General features: G+C 38.9%; 1 protein-coding gene across 4 annotated transcripts in view; it reads right to left on the bottom strand.

The window, feature by feature from the left end:
* Positions 1-19,436, bottom strand: part of LOC103457909 (MAM domain-containing glycosylphosphatidylinositol anchor protein 2) — a 198,895-nt gene that overhangs the window by 80,455 nt on the left and 99,004 nt on the right. For 2 of the 4 annotated variants that reach the window (XM_008398386.2, XM_008398384.2), the window contains 3 exons: positions 18,106-18,302; positions 13,826-13,961; positions 13,052-13,321 (listed from right to left, as the gene is read on the bottom strand). In XM_008398386.2, the coding sequence (XP_008396608.1) occupies positions 13,052-13,321; positions 13,826-13,961; positions 18,106-18,302 (603 nt within the window). The remainder of the gene's footprint in view (positions 1-13,051; positions 13,322-13,825; positions 13,962-18,105; positions 18,303-19,436) is intronic. The other 2 variants (XM_008398385.2, XM_008398387.2) reach the window with 1 other exon arrangement.

The raw sequence follows: 19,436 nt of genomic DNA, 5'->3' as shown, positions 1-19,436 counted from the left end.
AATACCTAAACAGACTTAAAAAAAAAAATGTATTCTATACTATTATAATTCTTGCATATAAGTGGGTTATACTAGAATTGGGAATTTCCTATGTAAAGATACTAAATAGCCATGTTTGTATCTGCATTCTTTCTTATCGGCTGCTTTTCATTTGTAAATCTCTGGTCGGGGTTGGTAACTTCTTGTCTCAGTGTTTTTATGTGTAAGCATCACACAAAGTATGACCTGCACAGTCAAGGTATTTGATAAATGTCTGTTCTCAAAGTCAGAACAGAATTAGAAAAAAAAAAAAAAAAAAGGTTTTTAAATATGCAGCTCCTGTTTCCTGGAAAGATTTACAAAATGACCTGAATTTGCCAGAACTGGTTACTCTGGGGAAGTTTCAGTTAATGATTGTGGAATAGGAGAAGAGTTCATCCTGTCAGTGTGACTGTTTAATGTTTCTGTTTTAAACATGGTTTGGCCGCTCACTGCAGTGTGTTTTATTTATTGTATGTTTTACTGCCTCTATGGCCGTGTCTCTCTTAAAAAGTAAGAGAGATTTTGATGAATGCTTATAGACTGCAATGTTTAATCACTGAACTAAATCCTAAAAGTGAAACAATTTTGTATTTATTCTTATTCGTATCTATAGTCTCAAAAGGTTGATATATTGCTACACACTAAAGAATCCTGTGCTAATAAGATGTATGCTCAAAAAGAAAATGAAGTTATAAAAAATACATGTTCTCAAACATTTCTACTCCAATTTGGTTTGCAAACTCTCTTTTTAAAACACAACTCCTACTAAATGGAAAAAAGATGATTTTATCATAATGCATGCTGTATCGGTTCCAACGCTTGCATGCTCTTCTCAACAAAAAAAAAAATCTGACGGCACCATGGAAGTCTTTTCATCTAGCAATTCCCAAGAGACATTATCATATTCAGTTTGGTAAGAGGGAAAACAAAAACAAAACCCCCGTGTCAGATTTAAACACAGGAAATTGAATGTGCAAAACACATTGTGATGCCTGCCAAACTGCACACTGAAGGAGAGATGAGTGACACGCGCCTCGTTGGCATGATCTTCCCTCTCACTTTTGAAATCAGCGTCGGCAGGCGGAGAATCCTATTTCTGATGCATGGCAGATACAGAAATTGCTATCATGTCAACACTCAGCAAACCCCGACGCATTTATTTTCATTCCTGTACCCCCATATGTCTTTACGCTTGTCAGGCTTTTCTTTTCAACATTGATGTATGGTAATTCAATAATGCCTGCATGGAAAATGTGTCATTTAGTGTAATACAGTGTGTCACACATATATGTGACCTTTATGGAAACAAGAACAAATCTTATTACCACATTCATCCCCCCCCATTTTGGGTAAGCTATACAGCACTGTGTACATCCACAGCATAAATTTCAATTTGCCTAAAGCTAACATACATGGCATAAGGTTAATGAGACAAGACAAAGTCCATAGTGGAAGCTATTAAGTAGGCATGTCTGGAAGGAAGCACATATTTTCTACTACAATGCATGTCAAAGGGAGCAAATGTCCTGAGGCAGAGTTGCACACTCATTGTTCAGGCATGGTTGTACATCTTGACAGCTTGGAAAGGCATTTGTATCTCAGTGACGGGCGCAGAAGAGTTAGTGGCCGCGTCATAAGGAAGCATTAGATTCAAATACACCGGCGGACCTGCACACCCACACAGCCCATCTTTCTAAGTCACTGTTCTGTTACAGGTGACAGCGGATAAACATTTGGGTTAAGTTCCACCTTTCTCTTGCTTTTCTGTTGTCAAAGTGTTCCTGTCTGAGCGCAGGAGACTGTGCAACAACCACGTGTTGTAGAACACGTGGTTGTTGCAATTCCCAAAAAAAAAAAAAATGTAATTCCTTTACAATGAATTCATTTGAATGTATTTTTTTAAAAGCCGATATATTCTTTCAACTATCTATGCTTTTTTTTTTTTTTTTTTTTCTTTACTCACATAAAAAGCCAAGCAAGTAACTTTATTTTCCTTTTTTTATAAGTCTGATTTGGAAAAACAAAGCAAAAAAAAAAAGTAATCTTGTATTCCTGTCCTTGCAAAGTTTCCATCTGGAGACAGATTGAAGATGCAATTTAAGCTAATGTCGCCCATTAGACTTCCACTCTGCTTCTTGTGGTCATTTATCACTTTTCAATATAAACAAACACTGGAAATCGCAGCGGTATCATCCTAATCAGAGCACAGAAGTTATAATTGATTAATATCACAATCTCCTCCATTTTTTGTTTACTAGTAAAATACTGGGGGGACATTTTTTATATGAAGTGGAGATACTTGGTCACTGAAAAGACAGACTGGGAGAGGAAAGCAATAAATGCATTATTTTTTTGTTGTGCAGGATTAAAAAAAAAAAAAATTGAAAATCAATTTCTAAAACTGCACGCAGATTATTTAGCTACAAAAAAGAAATACTTGCATTTTTACTTCACAATATTATACAACAATCTTGTTTGCTACTTTTTACAAATATTCTTCCAGTGAATCAGCCTTCCTCATTTCCGCACACAGCCACGGTGCACTCATGCATATTTTAGGATTCCTCCCCGTGTTCGCCACATTCCAAAAAATCCTTTCCTGCCACTTTAGCTAAACATAAATAATAAATAGCAAGTAGGTATTCCTGTAAATCGACTACACTTGTGTACACAGAGATAAGCGGGCATTACTTCAGTTGGTTGTATTAAACATTTTCTGGCCTGATGCAAAGACTAAAATGCCGTCTGTTCACTTATGCATTGAAAATACGCAAAAGGATTTTTTTTATTATTATTATTTTTACGTGAGGGATTTCAGAAAGCAGATGGGGAGGCCAGTGCTGAGTTGGGCGACTTTATCTGGTGACAGTAAGTTGTCACTCTTCCCATTCCTGATACAGAAACTCGCATGAATCTTTAATAAGGACTCTGGTTGGAAACAGAACTTTCCCATTTGCTTTGGAGGTAAACTGTTTCCAACTACTCTTACACAATTTCTACAAAATCATAAATAATAGCTCACGGTGGCTGTATGTTTCACGTCTATAGTCTGAGTTTACAGACACGTAGATAAACATATGCTGACTGCATGTAAATCCATCCAGTTTCCATAGACACGCAGGCATGACCGCTTCCACATTTAAGCTGTTTGAGAGCAACAGTGGGGTTATTTACCAGCTTTGTTTCTAAGCCGTTTTTGGAGAAGTTCCTCTTCGTTATTGTCAAGGCTTAAATCATCTCCCTACATGTGCAGCAAGGATCAGGGTGCGACCGGTGGATTTTTATGAAGCAACTGTGTGCATTTACGTCTGCAGATTCTGTCAGAATCTCAGACAGCAGTGCACAAAGTAAGATGATAGGTGTTTTGTTGTGGAAATGCTGAGGATTAGCTCCACTCACATATGCCGAGCACATATTAAGATAGCTGGAACTTAAAGCCTGAAGGTTCAGAAGTGTCCCGGGTGTTTTGGGTTTGGTCACTAATAGAGGCGAGAGCCTTATTCTTGCGCATTTTTAAACTAAGCCAAACATATACACTAATATGTAATTCTGACCTGGACGTGATCAATGATGTGTAAGAGAATTGCGAATAAACTTGGGATTTATTTTTGTTGCTATTGATGTTTTCCCCATTGTTCCAAAACACATGAAGCAAAAGTCATGCTGTGTAGGTTAATACAGTTTTTAAAGTCCTACAATCTCACTGGGAGACGTGTGAAACGAGGCCTAATTTACTCCCAAGTCATGCTGCAAACCTGTGCTGAAAAAAACACATTGCACTGTTTTATTACTATTAGTGACATTTGAGCTCACTGCACAGTTCGACAGTGTTTGAGTGTTATTTTCAATGACGTCGTGCACACACACACACACACACACACACGCACACACGTGTGCACACACACTTTGGGATGTTGCCTCTGCTTCAAGTATAAATAATTAATGACCTCTAAGAGCAAAAGGGCTTAGAAAATGATTTCGACTGCCGTTTTCTTTATTATTGTTCCTAGATAGAAATCAGGATTGCTTCAAATCTGTATCAGTAGGCGAAAGCTTTACAAAATGTCCCAACTGAAAATCGGCCAAAAAAAAAAAAAAAAAAGCCTGATCAGTCCAGCTTTAACAAACACCATAAAATAGTGTCTTAAAAGTGACAGCATGCACTTTCTGGGCTTTTTTTTCATTTGAACACAAAAGAAAAAGGAAACCTTTTCAGTAAAAGTCAAACATCTAGGCTGTTAAAGTTTCATTATTAGCCTCCTATTTGTATCAGCAACTTTGGTCTTTAAGGGTTGACGGTTTATCGAATTGATCATTTAGGATCGCCTTTGACTTTAGCATGTTTTCTAATGTGTTATTTCAAAGCCTACATCTAATGCAAGTTATTTTGTACCAACATTAAGCCTGAAAAGCCTCGTTTGCAGTGTGGAGTTTCTGTTTGCATAGTAATTAACATAATTTTAACATTGTGGGAAATATAACTTCACTGGTTCTAAAGCCTAAACCATGCAGTATACATACACATGTCCAAAGAAAGTATATTTTTGATGAATTTTCAAATCTGTTATTCTTTTCTCTACTCACTGAATCATTGAAATGACGCCTGTTTTTGTTCACGCTTTTCCGCTGCATGTTTCCTTTTTTTTTTTTTTTTCCTGCTTCTGCCAGAGAGGGTTGCATGAAGTTCAACCGTGATGCCGCGATTATTTGAGGTATTCTGCCGGATCATTTCCATACTTAATACAGTGTCCCTGTTTTCTCCCTTTTACTGTAAACTGAAAGGCTTTTTGCCTGTGGAAAGCTTTTTGAATCCTATATGGCTTTAATAGCCTCCGGGAATAATAGATGGCCTGTACATGAAAAGCACTGATTTTCTTACAAAGCGAAGACCTAAAGTTGAGGTCTTTTTCAGAGAGCTTGTGTCACAGGGAAGGATTACAACAGCACCTCGGGGACGTAAAGGAGCCCCTTACACACAGATAACAATGAAAACACATGTCGGAGTAATGAAAAAAAAAAAAAAAAGCGTCACAACTGAGACTGAAGGTTTTCGCCTTCAGTCTCATTTTTGTACTCAAGTACACCTCATTCCATATGATTATCTTTTCTGTCAACCCATCAATACTTTCAAGCAACATACTGCATTTCTCATATTAGGTGTCGGCTCATGGAGCTGAAGTTGTCTCTCATAGCCAGTTGGAAGGCTGAGCAAAACGGCTCAAGGTTGCTCACAAAAACAGCGGCGTGGCCATCGGAATCGATCAAAACACAAGGCATTTATTCAAAGCACCTTTCATTTTTTTCTCCATGTTTTCAATCCACAGTCCTCTTATTAACAACGCCCCTGAGTCTCTGGACTTTTAAATTATTGAGAACAATCATGTGCGTCTACTCTTTGGCTGGGAGGAAAGTGGAGGAAAACGCTTCTAAAAACGCATCTAAACGCCACAGATTTTCTGTAGGCCAACAGGATGGGAGACAGAAATGGTTTTCTCAGGTCTGGAACTCAAGACATTACCGTAAATTATACAACATGATAGTAGTTTATTATATCAGCGTGTGCGTGCACATGTGTGAGTGTGTGCAATTAGCCGCGTCTGCATTAGTGGCTGGAAATGGCTGGCTTTGGTGTAGAAACCCCATACCTGCCTTTGTAAGGAACTCCTCCAGGAGCAGTCGTGGAAATCTGATGACAGCGCTGCAGTGTTTGATTTTCCATCTTTGATAGCTACACCATATCTCATTTTGCCTCATCACACAGAGGGAAAATGTGCTGCTTTGCAAAAGGGATGGAAAGCAGAAGCACGTAGTCTGCTGCGTGTGCATACAGAAAGGCAAACACCAAACCATTTTGACACCGTCTATAGCTGATTCTCTCTCTGTTAATCAGTTCTTCGCTTCAGTTTCGCCTGGTTTTATGTGATATGCAACCAGAAAGAGAGGAGCAACCAGAGCACAGCATTTTCGAGGGAGATATCTCGCAAACCGCTGAAGAATAGACTGACAGGGTAAAGCAGGGTGGTGACCTGTGTTTGAAGACGTGTTGCAGACCCTTAATCCGCAGAAAGGATCTCGTCAGCGGGGTGATGTGATGCCAGGGGCCTGCTGGGCTGGCTGCGGAGATGGCCAAGGCCTGGAAGGCACGCTGGCTGGTGTGACAGTATGGCCAGAGAGGCTACCATCTGCTGGGGAGAGATGTGTGTTTCCACACACACGCGGCCCCCTTTGGCAACAGCAGTTTGCTGAGGCTTCTCAAGGACCAGAGAGGAGCATAACCAGCTGAGATAAGCAGTGATGAGGCCACAGGGTGACCCTGCTAAACATGCAAATTGAACTGTGCCCAGCAGAGCTGAATGATAAGGTTTTTCATGTACACATGGGGCATATCAGCTCATGAGCACCAGATGATGACCTTCCATGTGAACATGCGCTCACAATTTTTAACAGTTTTAGCAATCACAGGAGCAAGCCAACAAACTGTACGTTTATGCAACGGGCACATCAACGGTGCCTCCCTATAGCACGCACAAACACTCCTTTTTGAGATTGTTTGAGTTCGAGAGAAAACTTGTCACTAAAAAAAAAATCTACACATAAACGTCATCAAATTTTATTGTTGGTGTGTAGATGAGCAAAATGTGTTTTTAAAAACAATGCTGCAGTGTCCTGACTTGAATCTAATCGCAAACCTGATATGGGACAAATGTAAACGACGACATGTCAGCGTTCAGGCTTTATGTGCGTTTTTCATACCTTTCCTTCTATGTTTCATGTGTTTTTGTGGCTATGCAAAGATGGTGGTGTCTATTAGAGGGTTAAAAGATGTCCAGACATTTGAAATCGCCTCTTCAAATTTTCAAGATTTTTTAAAACTTTTCTAAATTCAAGTCAGTTATAAATTACATTTTAAATTCTTTAAGATTAAAGATACTTTTGTCACATGAGGTTTATACATCTGACTGCTCTTTGTTAACACTTCAAAAACCAATAGAAGAAAGAAAAATATGTTGAAAATGAAATAAAAGACACACCCTGCAGACATGAATGTCTGTTCAATTATGTTTTTTTTTCTTCCCCCCCCAACTAATCTAAACCAGCAGAGCACCCAACCCAAATTCCAGGATGTTTACATTTGGCAGTAAGAATAGGAAAAAAAACCCAAAAAACAACTTCCAAAAATAAATGTATTAGTGATTGATCTATATGTCAAAATCTAAGAAGTCCAGCTGTGAAATTTAAGTGTTGCTTCTTTATACAAATTTACCTCACAAACAAAAGCATGTGCATTAGAAATGACCGCATTTTACAATATTAAAGGAAACTTTAATACTGTTTGTCGCTCACAGCTGACAAACAGAGAATTCATAAGCTTGTTTTTTCTGCACAGAAAAAAGACGGTAAAAGTTGGAACCTGACAAAAGTCCCCCACTGTGCTGTAAAAGCATGAGCAAACAATAGAGGAACTATTGTTAAAAACACAAGTAAAAAAACAATCCATTTGTATTTAGAGAAGTCCTCCCCCACAACACAATAAGACCACCCCACTCAGGTTGTAAAAGGTGTTTTTCAGCACCTAATAACCCAAGTGCTGCAGAATGCTTCAGATGGAGGAAGCTGTGACCATTTTCTGGCCTGATGTGTCTGTGTTTAATTTAGCCTCTTTCTTTGTGTGGGTGGCAATTGAACTATTGCTGCCATTAACACTATCTTGTCTGTCTTTGTTTTCTTTTCTTTAGTGACACATTTGATCCAGCGACCCTTTGCTTAGTGCGTCTCTTTTCTGGAGAAAGCCATAAAGAAGCCATCGCTCCCTAAAACAATATAAACCTCTTTGCATCTTATAAGCTAAGTGTCTCTATGAAGGGGCTTCTTTCCTAGATGGAGCCACAAACGGAGCAATTGTCGCCATTAACTTGCGTTTGTGGAGCTTTACTCTTTCTTTCTTCTGTGGGTTCTTTCTTCTCAAACCCCAGCGAGTCATATCGGATGGCTGCTCAAACTGAACCTGCTTTTCTTCAAAGTTGTTCCTGCTAGAAGTATTGTTCCTCTCCACTGTCACCACATGCTTGCTCAGGAGGAAGTGCTGCTGACAAGTTGACGTCCTCTTTCATAAAACACTCAAAGCCAAGAGTCAGATGGCTTGTCAACGTCTCTGCATTTTCTGAAAGGACTGCACAGGTCGGGGGCTCAAATCAAACAGCCACTGTTACGGCTCTGAGCTGCCAAGCAAGGCTCTCCGTCAGCAACAACTGATTCATGTACGGGTTAGCCAGCTCTGAGGCAGGAAGGTAAGATGCAGAAATGTGCTACTAGATAATCTGAGGAATTTAGGCATAAATACACAATGGGTTTTGTTCGATTCTGGCTCCAAATGATCACAAAGATTGGCTACTCACACACCTTCTGTTGTGCGAGTAACCACTTTTCTTGTGACATCTTCCAACCACTGACGCACACGATGCTGCTACCTGATCAACTCTAAATTAACCCGATGCGGCTCTAGTTTACACCCATTTTGGTTTCACAGTTTACACCGGCTTGATTTTTAAATCTCTTGTGTGGGATACATAGGTGACTTGTTTAGCCACAGTCAGAGATAGTTTAAGGTTTTATGACACAGTGGTTTTGTAAAAGAGGCAGACCACTTGTTCAGCTGTTCTTGCTTAGTCTGTTTTTTTTTTAAACTTGCATTACAAAACCAGATGACTATGAGCTGTATTATATTTACACTTACAGTTAAACATTTCAATATGATTAAACAGCTCACTGTGAAAACATAAAATATTACCAAGTATTTTTATCTAGTTTCCAGTGAAAATATCTTATTACACTTGAGTTAAGACAAAACTAACTTAAAAGTAGCTACTCAGAAAAATATAGGAGCTTGTTTTAAGTCAATAAAATTCCAACATTATTGAAGAAGGACTAGTTTCACCTGCAGATTCTTTTCTTTCTTATAAGCTATGAAAAACATCTTATTTTCTACATTTTTTTAACTTGTTTGGAGCACAGGATTTCATTGGAATACAGTGGACTGATTTGAAAAATATCACAAAGCTGTATATTTAGAGATGGGTTGGACTTGTTTGTCTTTCACCTCTTCAAGGTGCCTGGAGCTGAGATCTGATGTAATGTGGCTCTCTATGAATAAACTTATTCGAAATGAACGAGAAGTTTATATTTAGATATAATTCTGCACTCATTTCTGCGCTACTCTGACATCTGACAGCTCATCAGCCTAAAAAAATCATCCAAGGATCTATCAGGACATGTTAAATCCACCTCCTGTTACTTAGTGATGCCAAAAATCCCCCTTTTTTGACAGCTCTTGGTTTGTTTGTTTCTAATAGGTAACCCACCTGACAGTAGAATAAGAGTCTGATTTCTTAATGACTTTTATGGAGCTCGGTGCATTTTCACTTCGACATCAAAAACTACTTTCCAGAGAGGTTTCTGTATGCATTGTCATCTCACTACACCCCTAAGTGACTCAGCTGTCAATGTCACAACAAAAAGTAACGATTCATCGATGTGTGAGAAAATGTCCCCAATTTATGTTTTCTTTTTACTGATCCTTAATTGCCTTCGACACGTATCGATTAACTGTGTCATTTCAGTATCGCCTCCCCTCCCATCTCCGCTCACTTTAGTTTGCTTCCCTCTCCGCTTTCCTTTGAGATACGTAATGACTTATTGATTTGGAAATACGTAGGACACGATATATTGCAGCTCGTTAATTCATCTCTCCGCCTCCCGCGGCACGTTTTTGACATTTAGTTTGACTTTTCGCGCCGAACTGCTCAGCAAAACTGAAGTTGCAGAACGCTTTCGCTTTTAGATTGTGCAAGGTTAACATCGCGATGATCAATCAGGAACGCTTGTACCTTGATTTTGCAGTTATGTAATCCAGGGAGACATAAGGGAGCCAATATTATATTAATGAAGCCAAATGCTAGCGAAAGGGATCCTTGTTTTTCCTTAAAGCGGCACATGAAAAAAAAATAAATAAATAAAAATCAGCGCTTGCTTCCTGCTTATCCTGCTAGACTCTTAGTCAATTGGAATAATGCATATCAGGCCTGTTTAATGTTTCACAGTTTCAACGCTCCAACAGCTTTTATTCAGATCTGTCAAATCAGCAAGTGCATATTCAAAAGTCATATATATTTCAAGTTGCTGTGATTTTTTGATGATATTCAACCGGATGCCGTACGAGTGCCATTTTCAGCTCCGGATGTGGGATATTTATTGCAGCGATTGCCAACAGTCAGCGCGCTCTGACTTATTTGCTCCCATGTGACACCTGACATCTTCTCTTTGATATAAGCCGCTCAGTTCTTAAGTCCTCGGCTGTGCGGGCACTTTCACAATACTGAGAGGGAGTTTATCTGTGGGTGGGTTGAGGGGGTGAGAGGAGGGTGTCGGGAATGATTTGTGAGGGATTTGATTTTCATCCTTCTCACTATATGGCTGCATAAATAAAAGCCTGCAAACAGGCTGAGCACAGTGGCGACCTGATGATGGAGCTGTAGCATAATGTCTGCGGTGACTGGAGAAAGTGACGTGAAACTTCCATTTGTGAGCTTGTCTGCTGAGTTGCGATTTGAATAAGCTCATCTGGGTGCGTGAGATTCTCTCTAGAAAGTTAAAACGCTGAACAAAACACGTCTTTTGCCTTAAGGTTCCAGGCTTTAATGATATTTTCTTTGTAGGGTTTCTAGAAATTAATGCATCTCTCGATTCATCTTTTGCACAATGGGAAATAAACACCCAGTCACACACACTTTTCTCTCAAGCTTAAAGTGTCTTGTAGCCCTAAAACCTTTTCTCATTTTGACAATATATTTTATTAGGATTTTACTGTAGGAGCGTAATTGCAAAGTGGAAGCAAAACATGTTTTTGTTTTACTTTTAAAACAGCAAAGTGACACGCATCTGTATTCTCTCCCTCAGAGTAAATATTGTGTAGAACCACCTGTCTTTGCAACTATACGTCTTTTAGTGTAAGTTTATAAAGGTTTTGCACATCTACAGAACTACATTTTTGCCAATTCTTTATTGAAAAATGGCAGGTATTTGGATTGGATGTAGCGCCTCTGTAAATAGCCATTTTCAAGTCTTTTCAATTGGATTTAAGTTTAAAAGACCATTTTGTTATTGGTGTGGCTGCTTGATTAGGTTTGCTCTCCTGCTGGGGGCGTGAATCTCTTGCACTCTAGTTCTTTAGAGCCTCCAACAGGTTTTCCTTAATGGCTGTCCCTGAGTTTCATTAATCTTCCCATCAGCTCTGACCAGCTTTCTTGTCCCAGTTGAAGAACAACGTCACCACAGCATGATGCAGCCATGACTAATGAATGCTAACACACCTTTGAGGCCTTCACAGAGCAGCTGTATTTACACAGAGTATAAATTACACACAGGTGGACTCTGTTTACTAATTAGGAAGCTGCTGAAGGCTATTAATAAAAATGCACACCACATTTTCAAATATAAAACTGCTTGAAAACCACATACATCATACTCTGTCGATCTATCACGTAGAATCCCAAATAAAATACATCATTTTTGTTTTTTTGTAGCGGGACAGTTATAGATGTATGGCTACTTTTGCAATGCTGCTGTTGTAGCTCGAAAGCCTATTACTTTGTGTGATTCGTTGTAAGATTGTGTGCAGTTTGCATGGCAAAAGTTTCATGGATTGTTGTTAACATGAAGTGCCAGGCTCAATAATCTGTAAACTGTCACAATAATAAACAGCTGCTTCTCCAGAAACAATCGCTGTTTCGGTAATGAGCGATAGGCAGGATCTTCTGCTGCTGATGTCATTCAGGTGGAGGCAGCAGGAAAAATGTTTTTTTTTTCTGATAATGACCAAGCAACCGCAAATGACCTTAGACCTGCTGTTTTCCAGTAAACTGGCACTTCAATCAGTGAATTTAATTAACAGGTTCATGCTTGTTGTGCTCTTCCATTCGACGACTCACCAGTAACTGAAGAAGTAATGAACACATGTAGCTGAAAGGAGATTTTTTACAAGAAGTGCCGATAAAACTGTGATTGGAATAAAATACAAGGAACAAATGGATATGTTACAGACGTCACAATGATGTGCTCTTTTTACCTTACATTTGGTGAGGTAATTGTATACAATTTTCTCCAGCAAGATTATACATCTTACTTAATTTTTTCCCCTTTCTTTGTTGTTAGGTTACCTTTCTGTAAAACACTATACTGTAAGAGTCTGGTTTTGCAGAAAGATCAGTGGTCTTTCTGTTTTTTGTTGACTTACTGCAGAAAAATGAAAGAAAAAAAATCATAACACACATACTTATTTTTGTAAACAATTATTTTCTAGCTTCCCAGCTACAAGAATTTCTAGCAGAACTTCTAAATTAATGTAATTCATAAAATTTGGAATGTTAAATTGTATCGTTGTACTATTTTCCTAATTAGTACAAAATTAAAAACCATTTTTCTATTTATTTTACCCCGCAGACATTCTGAAGAGATAATAGTTTACATTCCACTCTCCCTGGGGTGCCGTGCAGAAGCCTTGACTAAACCCATGACTTTCAGATATTGTTAATTTACTGGAGAGATCATTTTAGTCCTAAAAATACTTCCTTGATTCTTCACTTGTTCACATCTACAAAGTACAAAGAATTAGGGGTGTCTTAATACTTTTGCACACAGAAAAACGGATAAATGTATGGCTTTACAATAAAAATGTTCAACCAATAAGTTACTTCACTGTAATTTTACTTTACTAGCAAAGTGTACTAGCAAAGAGTGCTGTCTAATGGTAAATCATATAAACAATGATATTTAAATCATGATCTTATAGCCAAATCGCACAAACTTTGCTCTATGTTGATCGTTTTTGCAACTACTAAACAGGCATGAACGACTTATAGCATTATTATTCCGTTTCATGTTTGATGTCCTAATCCGCAGCAACAAACCATTTTGCTTAATGGCTTAGTCGTGCATTCAACACTGAATATTCTGACAGACGGTCGTGCTTTCCTACCTCGCACCACAATGGTGGTGGACTTCTTGGCCGGGTTTCCCACGTTGTTGCTGGCCACGCAGCTGTAAATCCCGGCTTCGTCCGAGGTGATGGCGGGCAGTGTGAGCGTGCCCCCCTTCACTACGCTTCTCTGCGGCAGGCTATCGTTGCTGCTGACCCAGGTGAGGATGGGGGGCGGTTCTCCTCCTGTGGTGATGCAGACCAGCGACACAGTCTGGCCAGGATTAACCACGATTGGATCCTCCACCAGAAGTTTGATAGATGGAGAAGCTGCGGAAAGAGTACAGTCTCATGTCTACAGGTAGCAATGCATTTATGGAAAGATTTTTTATTTAAGGCTTTTTGAAAAGGCCATAAATCAGAGAAATCAGCATTTCACATTAACTAGACGTTTATGTTCAAACATAAGAAAGATTTTTCTGATCAGATGTCAGTATTTTCTATACAATGGCAATAATTTTCAATGAATCATTCAGACTGTGGGAAAGTGAGAGAGAGCAAAACTTTTATAAGATAACAGAAGGTGCATATATACATAAAATAATAAGTAGTATGCAAAAATTACACATCCATGTGTTTAGTTGACTTTATTTGGACATAGGAAAACGTGAAAACATAACAGTTAAGGAAAAGATGCATGAAGTTTACAGGAAATTAACTAAAGCTATTAAAACAGATCTAATCTAAAAGACTTTAAAAGCAATCAACTAACAATAAATGAGGTGACAGACAGATATAGAAATATTTAACTAAAAGAATAACCTTGTTCTCTACCTGTCTTATTGGTGAGTCCGAAGATAACGCTGCGGTCAGGAATCCCACACACATTTCGGACAGAGGCGATGCAGCTGTAGTTGGCGTAATCTTGAGGACGCAAGTTCTTCAGCTTCAGAATCTTTGTTTCCCCCTGCAGCTCAGACCAAACCAACACTGGTATGCAAATATGTGCAAAAGCATCATCCTGATTAAAAGCAAGAATGCTGCAATAGATCTGGGGAGGCTATGAAAAAGGCCTAACAGCTCCAGAGTAAGGTCAGCGACATGAATATTTATAAAGCGTTAACAAAGACAAAGGAGGAGAGGAACAGAGAGCAGAATTCAAGCACATTACTGTTGCACTGAAATAGGAATGATGCGGACACTTTTTTTTTTCTAAACGAAGAAAGAAATTTGTCAGCTCGCCTGGTACCAGCGAGAGGATTACTCCACAGAAAAGGCTCCTGCAGTATTTTCACAGCGGAGCTACAGAAATATGGACGGGCTCAGTAGGGGATCTCTCCACAGAAATGGCTATCTCATTCAGAATATGTGTTTGATTCCAACTGGGCCTGTCAGCCACAAGCCTCGCCCTAAAGGTTAGGATGAGGATGTAAAACCTTTGATCTGGCTGTCTCCAGCGTGTGGGTGAAAGGACGGAGAGAGGATTAAAACATGACTCAGACACATGCTGCAGCGGCCCAGAAAATATGGCAATCACCAGTGTCTTTTAGACCCTTTCACATGCAAAGAAACCCAAGGGTGACTTAATTGTGTCGCATTAGCTACGGACCTCACATTCCACACCCTTTCTCTTACCGCCACCTTCCTCTGCTTTGAAGCAGATGTATGTCAGGGGATGAGGGAGGCAGTAATGTAGAAATGGTTAAGGTGGAAATGAAAGGCAGAGAGAGGAAGTTGCAGGGAAGGAAATTTTCTAAGGGCCAAATAGATAAATAAATAGAAACATAAAGTAATTTTTCCAAAAGCGGACTTGTAAAATGGGATGTTCAAGTTGATGGGAAGTCTGAGCACTATGGGAACAAAATGGCTCCATCGCAGTGGAAAGAAATCACGGGGGCACTTCAGTGTTGAGTTCTGTGAAAATGTTCCAGTCTGTTTTCATTTCGGTGCTTTAGTTGAATTTGAGCTAGATTTAAATCCAGTCAAAACGTTTTTTCAAGCAATAAAAACAAGGAAGACTGGTACAACAGTATTGAAGGGGTGAATTGGGATTTAAGAAAGGGGAATAAAGAGTGTGTTCCAATTATTAGGGGAACATACTTCTGAGTCTCCTTGGGAAAGCTCATCTGGGGTCTCGAGAGAGGAGGTTGATTGTCGGACATTGGATCCAGGAGGAGCGATGTGGCTTTTGTCCTGGCCATTGGCAGTGGACATGATCTTTATGGGAGTATGCTTCTGGCCATAAGTTTTGAAATTTTGATTTTCAGACAATGCTTTGTTAGGTCTGTGCTGAAAAAAATTGTTTAAAATCTTAAGACCCACATCAGCTGATGTTGAGCTGAGATGAAGTTCTACTTTCTTTAGTTTCTTAGAAAATGTTGCTAGGACTTCACAGCTCAGGCAGAAAAGTATGAAAGTTCTTGTAGGATCAATTATTTTCCACATCATGGAAATCACGCAGTATATATATATTTTTGTTGCCACATAGTACATGCAAAAGTAAACATTAAGTGATAAGTGAGTTATAATGAAGCTGTTCACTGAAAATTAATTTTTGGAACTTTGGTAAAAACTGATAAAGAAAACGGCATCTTTGACGTTGGATCTTTACCAGCTACGTCGGTCTTGAACTTTTTAACAGTATGTGCAAACATATTTAAGAAATCCAGAATATGTGATGTCAATGCATTCAAAAATGAGTGAATAAGAAAGGAAATAACAAAGTAGAGGGTTTCTTCAGCAAACTTTCAGCTGTGGGCCAAAGTTTTATTATATAAACTAGTTCTCTGTAGTGAATTTAAAATGCAATATTTGCATGTTTCTAACATTTTTGGAAGTCGAACACATGTGCAACGTTGAGGATAACGCAAAGCAAACGAAAGAATAGTTGAAGGTAAGAGTTGCAAAAATAAACTTTACAGGAAATCTGCTTTCCTGGGTCCCGCATATGGCTGAAAACATTTATATGAGCAAATTACTTGGAGTTTGGTCCGGTCATATTTGGAGCTGGTCTCACAAACTCCTAATCTCTGGGTTTTAGGTTGTGCTCCAATTTCCAGACCCCTTTAGGGTTCTAATAGAGGGCAATAGGAAGGATGGTGCGCAGATGGGATGAGTGTTATTTGAGGCCCAGTAGTGCAGCGTTTTCATTCTGCTTCACTTACTCTATTAGTTAACACCCATCTTTCTTCATTTCATCCAAACATAATTTTCACTTCCTTTTCCTCCCTCTTTATTTCCTAAGCCTCTTTTCCGCTCCATTTTTTTTTGTGCAGATTCATATTCTCACTAATGCAGACTTCCAAGTACGTATCAAATCACATTTAACTCAATCTATTGAAAAACAACAATACCTTCACAAGTGATGGAACAATCTCACTCAGCTCTTTGTCGACTGCAGAAAATCCTTTTTGGAACAAAAGCTTTTCTGTTTCAGACTGCATAGAAAATCCACTTGCTCAACCACTTGTGATGGAAACCCACCTCACAAATATGCATGTAAACTATAAAATCAGGCTTTGCTTTTCAGAAGGTTCATTAAGGCAAGTTCTGCTGTCCTGTCTGGGAGGTTAGTCGGGCATGAGGTAGACAGATGAAAGGGGAAAAACTACAATTACGCCGTTTTCCTAATCTGTGAGATATTCTGTTGATTTGATAGTTATGAACGAAGACTTGCCCAGAAGTGTAGTGACAATGCAGATTATTGGTCTATGCTTATGATACGATGTTCATAAACTATTTATTCTTAGCCTTTCCTTTATATCCAAGTTGTCTGTTCAATTGGATTGAAATTTCATAGCAAGTAATAATCATAGAAGCCTCTGAAATCACTTTGTTATGAACAGACCTTATTCTAATGTCTGTGTTTACTGGCACAATCTATAAATGTGCTGTAAACACAATATTTTATTTCACATTTGTCTTTTGTGAGCGAAGGAATCAATAACCGCAATGCTTTATGAGCACATAAAGTATCTGCCACAAACACTCTTTCTTGAAAACAGAGATGAATTTCACAGGACCGACAAAAGCTGGAAAAAAAAAAAAAAACATAACACTATTTTTTTACCATTAGTTACTTCAGCTGTAATAAAAAATGTCTTAATACTAACATGTGCCTTGGTAAGCATCCAAAATTGGCTTTAAAGCAGCAGTTATCTTTAGAAATTGTTATCCATGTTGACAAAGTATCATTTCTTTCTGCCTGTCAAAATTATTTTTAGTATATTGCTATTTTTTGAGAATAAATACTAGAAAGTACACCCGATTTGTCATGTTATCCATTTAATTTTAGCCAGCTACAGATACAAGTCCAAATAAATAAATTTTATATACACTCAATATATGCTTTTTTTTATTCTGCAATATAAAACAGGTCTTAATGAGCTGAAATTATTCCTCAGCAGTGAGGTTATCTCGACTCCTTGACATCCTGTGGGGGAACATAAGGAACCTTAAGTTCCAAAAAAACAAGATACATCATATTTTTATTCATGTTTCCAGTTTTTTTTTTTAAAGAAATATTTTTTGAGCTTGAAAATCCTTTTTATCAGAAACAATGCGACTGCGACTGCCAAAAATCCTGAAATTCAAGGGTTGGAAATGCTGTTAAAATGTCAAATGCTGCCAGCGTGGCATAATAACTAGAATGTACGAAACAGAAGTCTAAAAACAGAAAGCTGTTATGCACTTGGGGACAAAACACCATCCGAAACCGCGGAAAAGCCTCTGGCAGTTTGTGGTTTCTTCCCACACTACGCGCTACATATTGTACAAAGAGGAGCTTTGGGCAGAAAACATTACTAAGGACAAAGCTGCAAAAACAACTTATATTACAAAAGCTTACTAAGGAACAATGTACCTAATCATGGTCACTGTGATGGGTTGGAATAATAGAATAGACCAAAAATATTAAAAAGCAGGAGAATAAAAGTGCTTAGCTTGACTATCTAGTTCCAACCATAGGTAAGCAAGGATTACAAAACTACTCATAACTTTAATTAAAAGCAAGTTAAAAAATAAAGGAAAAAGCCAAGGTTAGAAAAATCTAAAATCTTAACAGTGGTCCTTCTGAAATTAGCTTTAATTTAAGACAAACCTTCCCTCTGTCTTACCTGTGTGAAAAACGGCTCATAAATCTCCACACCCTTGTCGGATCCCTGCGTCAAAACCTCCCTCCCACGATGCCAGCTGTAGCGGACGGGCGGGTTGGAGTTGGCCACACAGCGCAGGAACACAGTCCTCTCGTAGTAGAACTGCTCCTTTGCTTCTCCTATACTCTGGTGAACCGTAATCACCGGGTTATCGAGGTCTGTTGGAAGAGCAGACACACAGCAGAGAAAGCATTTAATAAAGGCTTATCTTTGAGCTGTGGGAGTTTATTTATTACATTAACACAGAAAATGTAGACATGAAAAGATGAGGACCAATTTGTTTAAGAAGTGTAAAGGCCTTAAAGCAAATAATTATTTGGGCATAATAAATGTAATCAGCAAAGTCTTGGGTTCTTTTAATGTCTCTCCTCAGTTCAAATGTTTTCTGTAGGATTTTGGTCTGTAAACTGATATGTCCATGGAAGAACTTTTAATTTGTATCTGGTAGAGTATTTCTGTGCGGATGCATGATTTAGATCATAACCGATGGAAGCAGCATAATTCAAAAGCATTGGTATTTCAAAGAGTCAATGATGCCACGCACTCAACAGGCCTACAGCATCACAGATACTCTGCCATACTTAGAAGTGAGCACAAGGTGCCTTTCCACGTATTTAAGCTTTGCTTCATGTCAGATCCAGCCGGAGTGTTTGCTGGTGAAAATGTTTCTGGCCAGGTCTGGCAGCAGTAATAGACTGTTCAGCTACAAATTGTTTCTAGCATCAGTAAATACAACCACAACGCCTCACAAGCAGAGCTCTTGGATTGCCGTTTAAGGCCGAGCAACAAGGATCAGAACTTCCATCACATTACGAGAGACGGCTATCAGCATGCACTTTGGGGTCGATATGAAAAAGAAGGTGAGAGGCCCCACTACTTAAACTACTTAAGTCAATAGGATGCAGCCCAAGGGCACATTGACTGCTCAGTCAAATCGAGCTGCTTGCGTGCTCCAAGTTGCACTCCATTTTGAGCTTTAAACAAAGCAGAGGATGACAAACACTGCAGAGAAAATGATGTTTGATGTCCATCACTTCAAAGAGCCCTGTTTGGCTGGCCTCAGCTCTGATTTAGAAACTCTGTGATTTGACACATCCATCCAATTCCCGACAGATTTCAGAGGAAGTTTTACCCGAATGCGAGACAGTTGGTTATTTGAGAAAGCGCTTGTGGTTGATTAAATGGATTCAAAGTTAATCATCTTACCCAGCTATCGCATTAAGCCTTGGCAAATGGTGTTCATCATAGCCGTGCTGTCTTTTAGCATGCTAATACTCCGTCTTTTAGATTAC

This window comes from Poecilia reticulata, linkage group LG21, assembly GCF_000633615.1.
Source record: "Poecilia reticulata strain Guanapo linkage group LG21, Guppy_female_1.0+MT, whole genome shotgun sequence".
NCBI classification, from domain to species: domain Eukaryota; kingdom Metazoa; phylum Chordata; class Actinopteri; order Cyprinodontiformes; family Poeciliidae; genus Poecilia; species Poecilia reticulata.
Note: the sequence above shows the minus strand (reverse complement) of the source record. Positions and strands in the feature narration are given on the sequence as shown.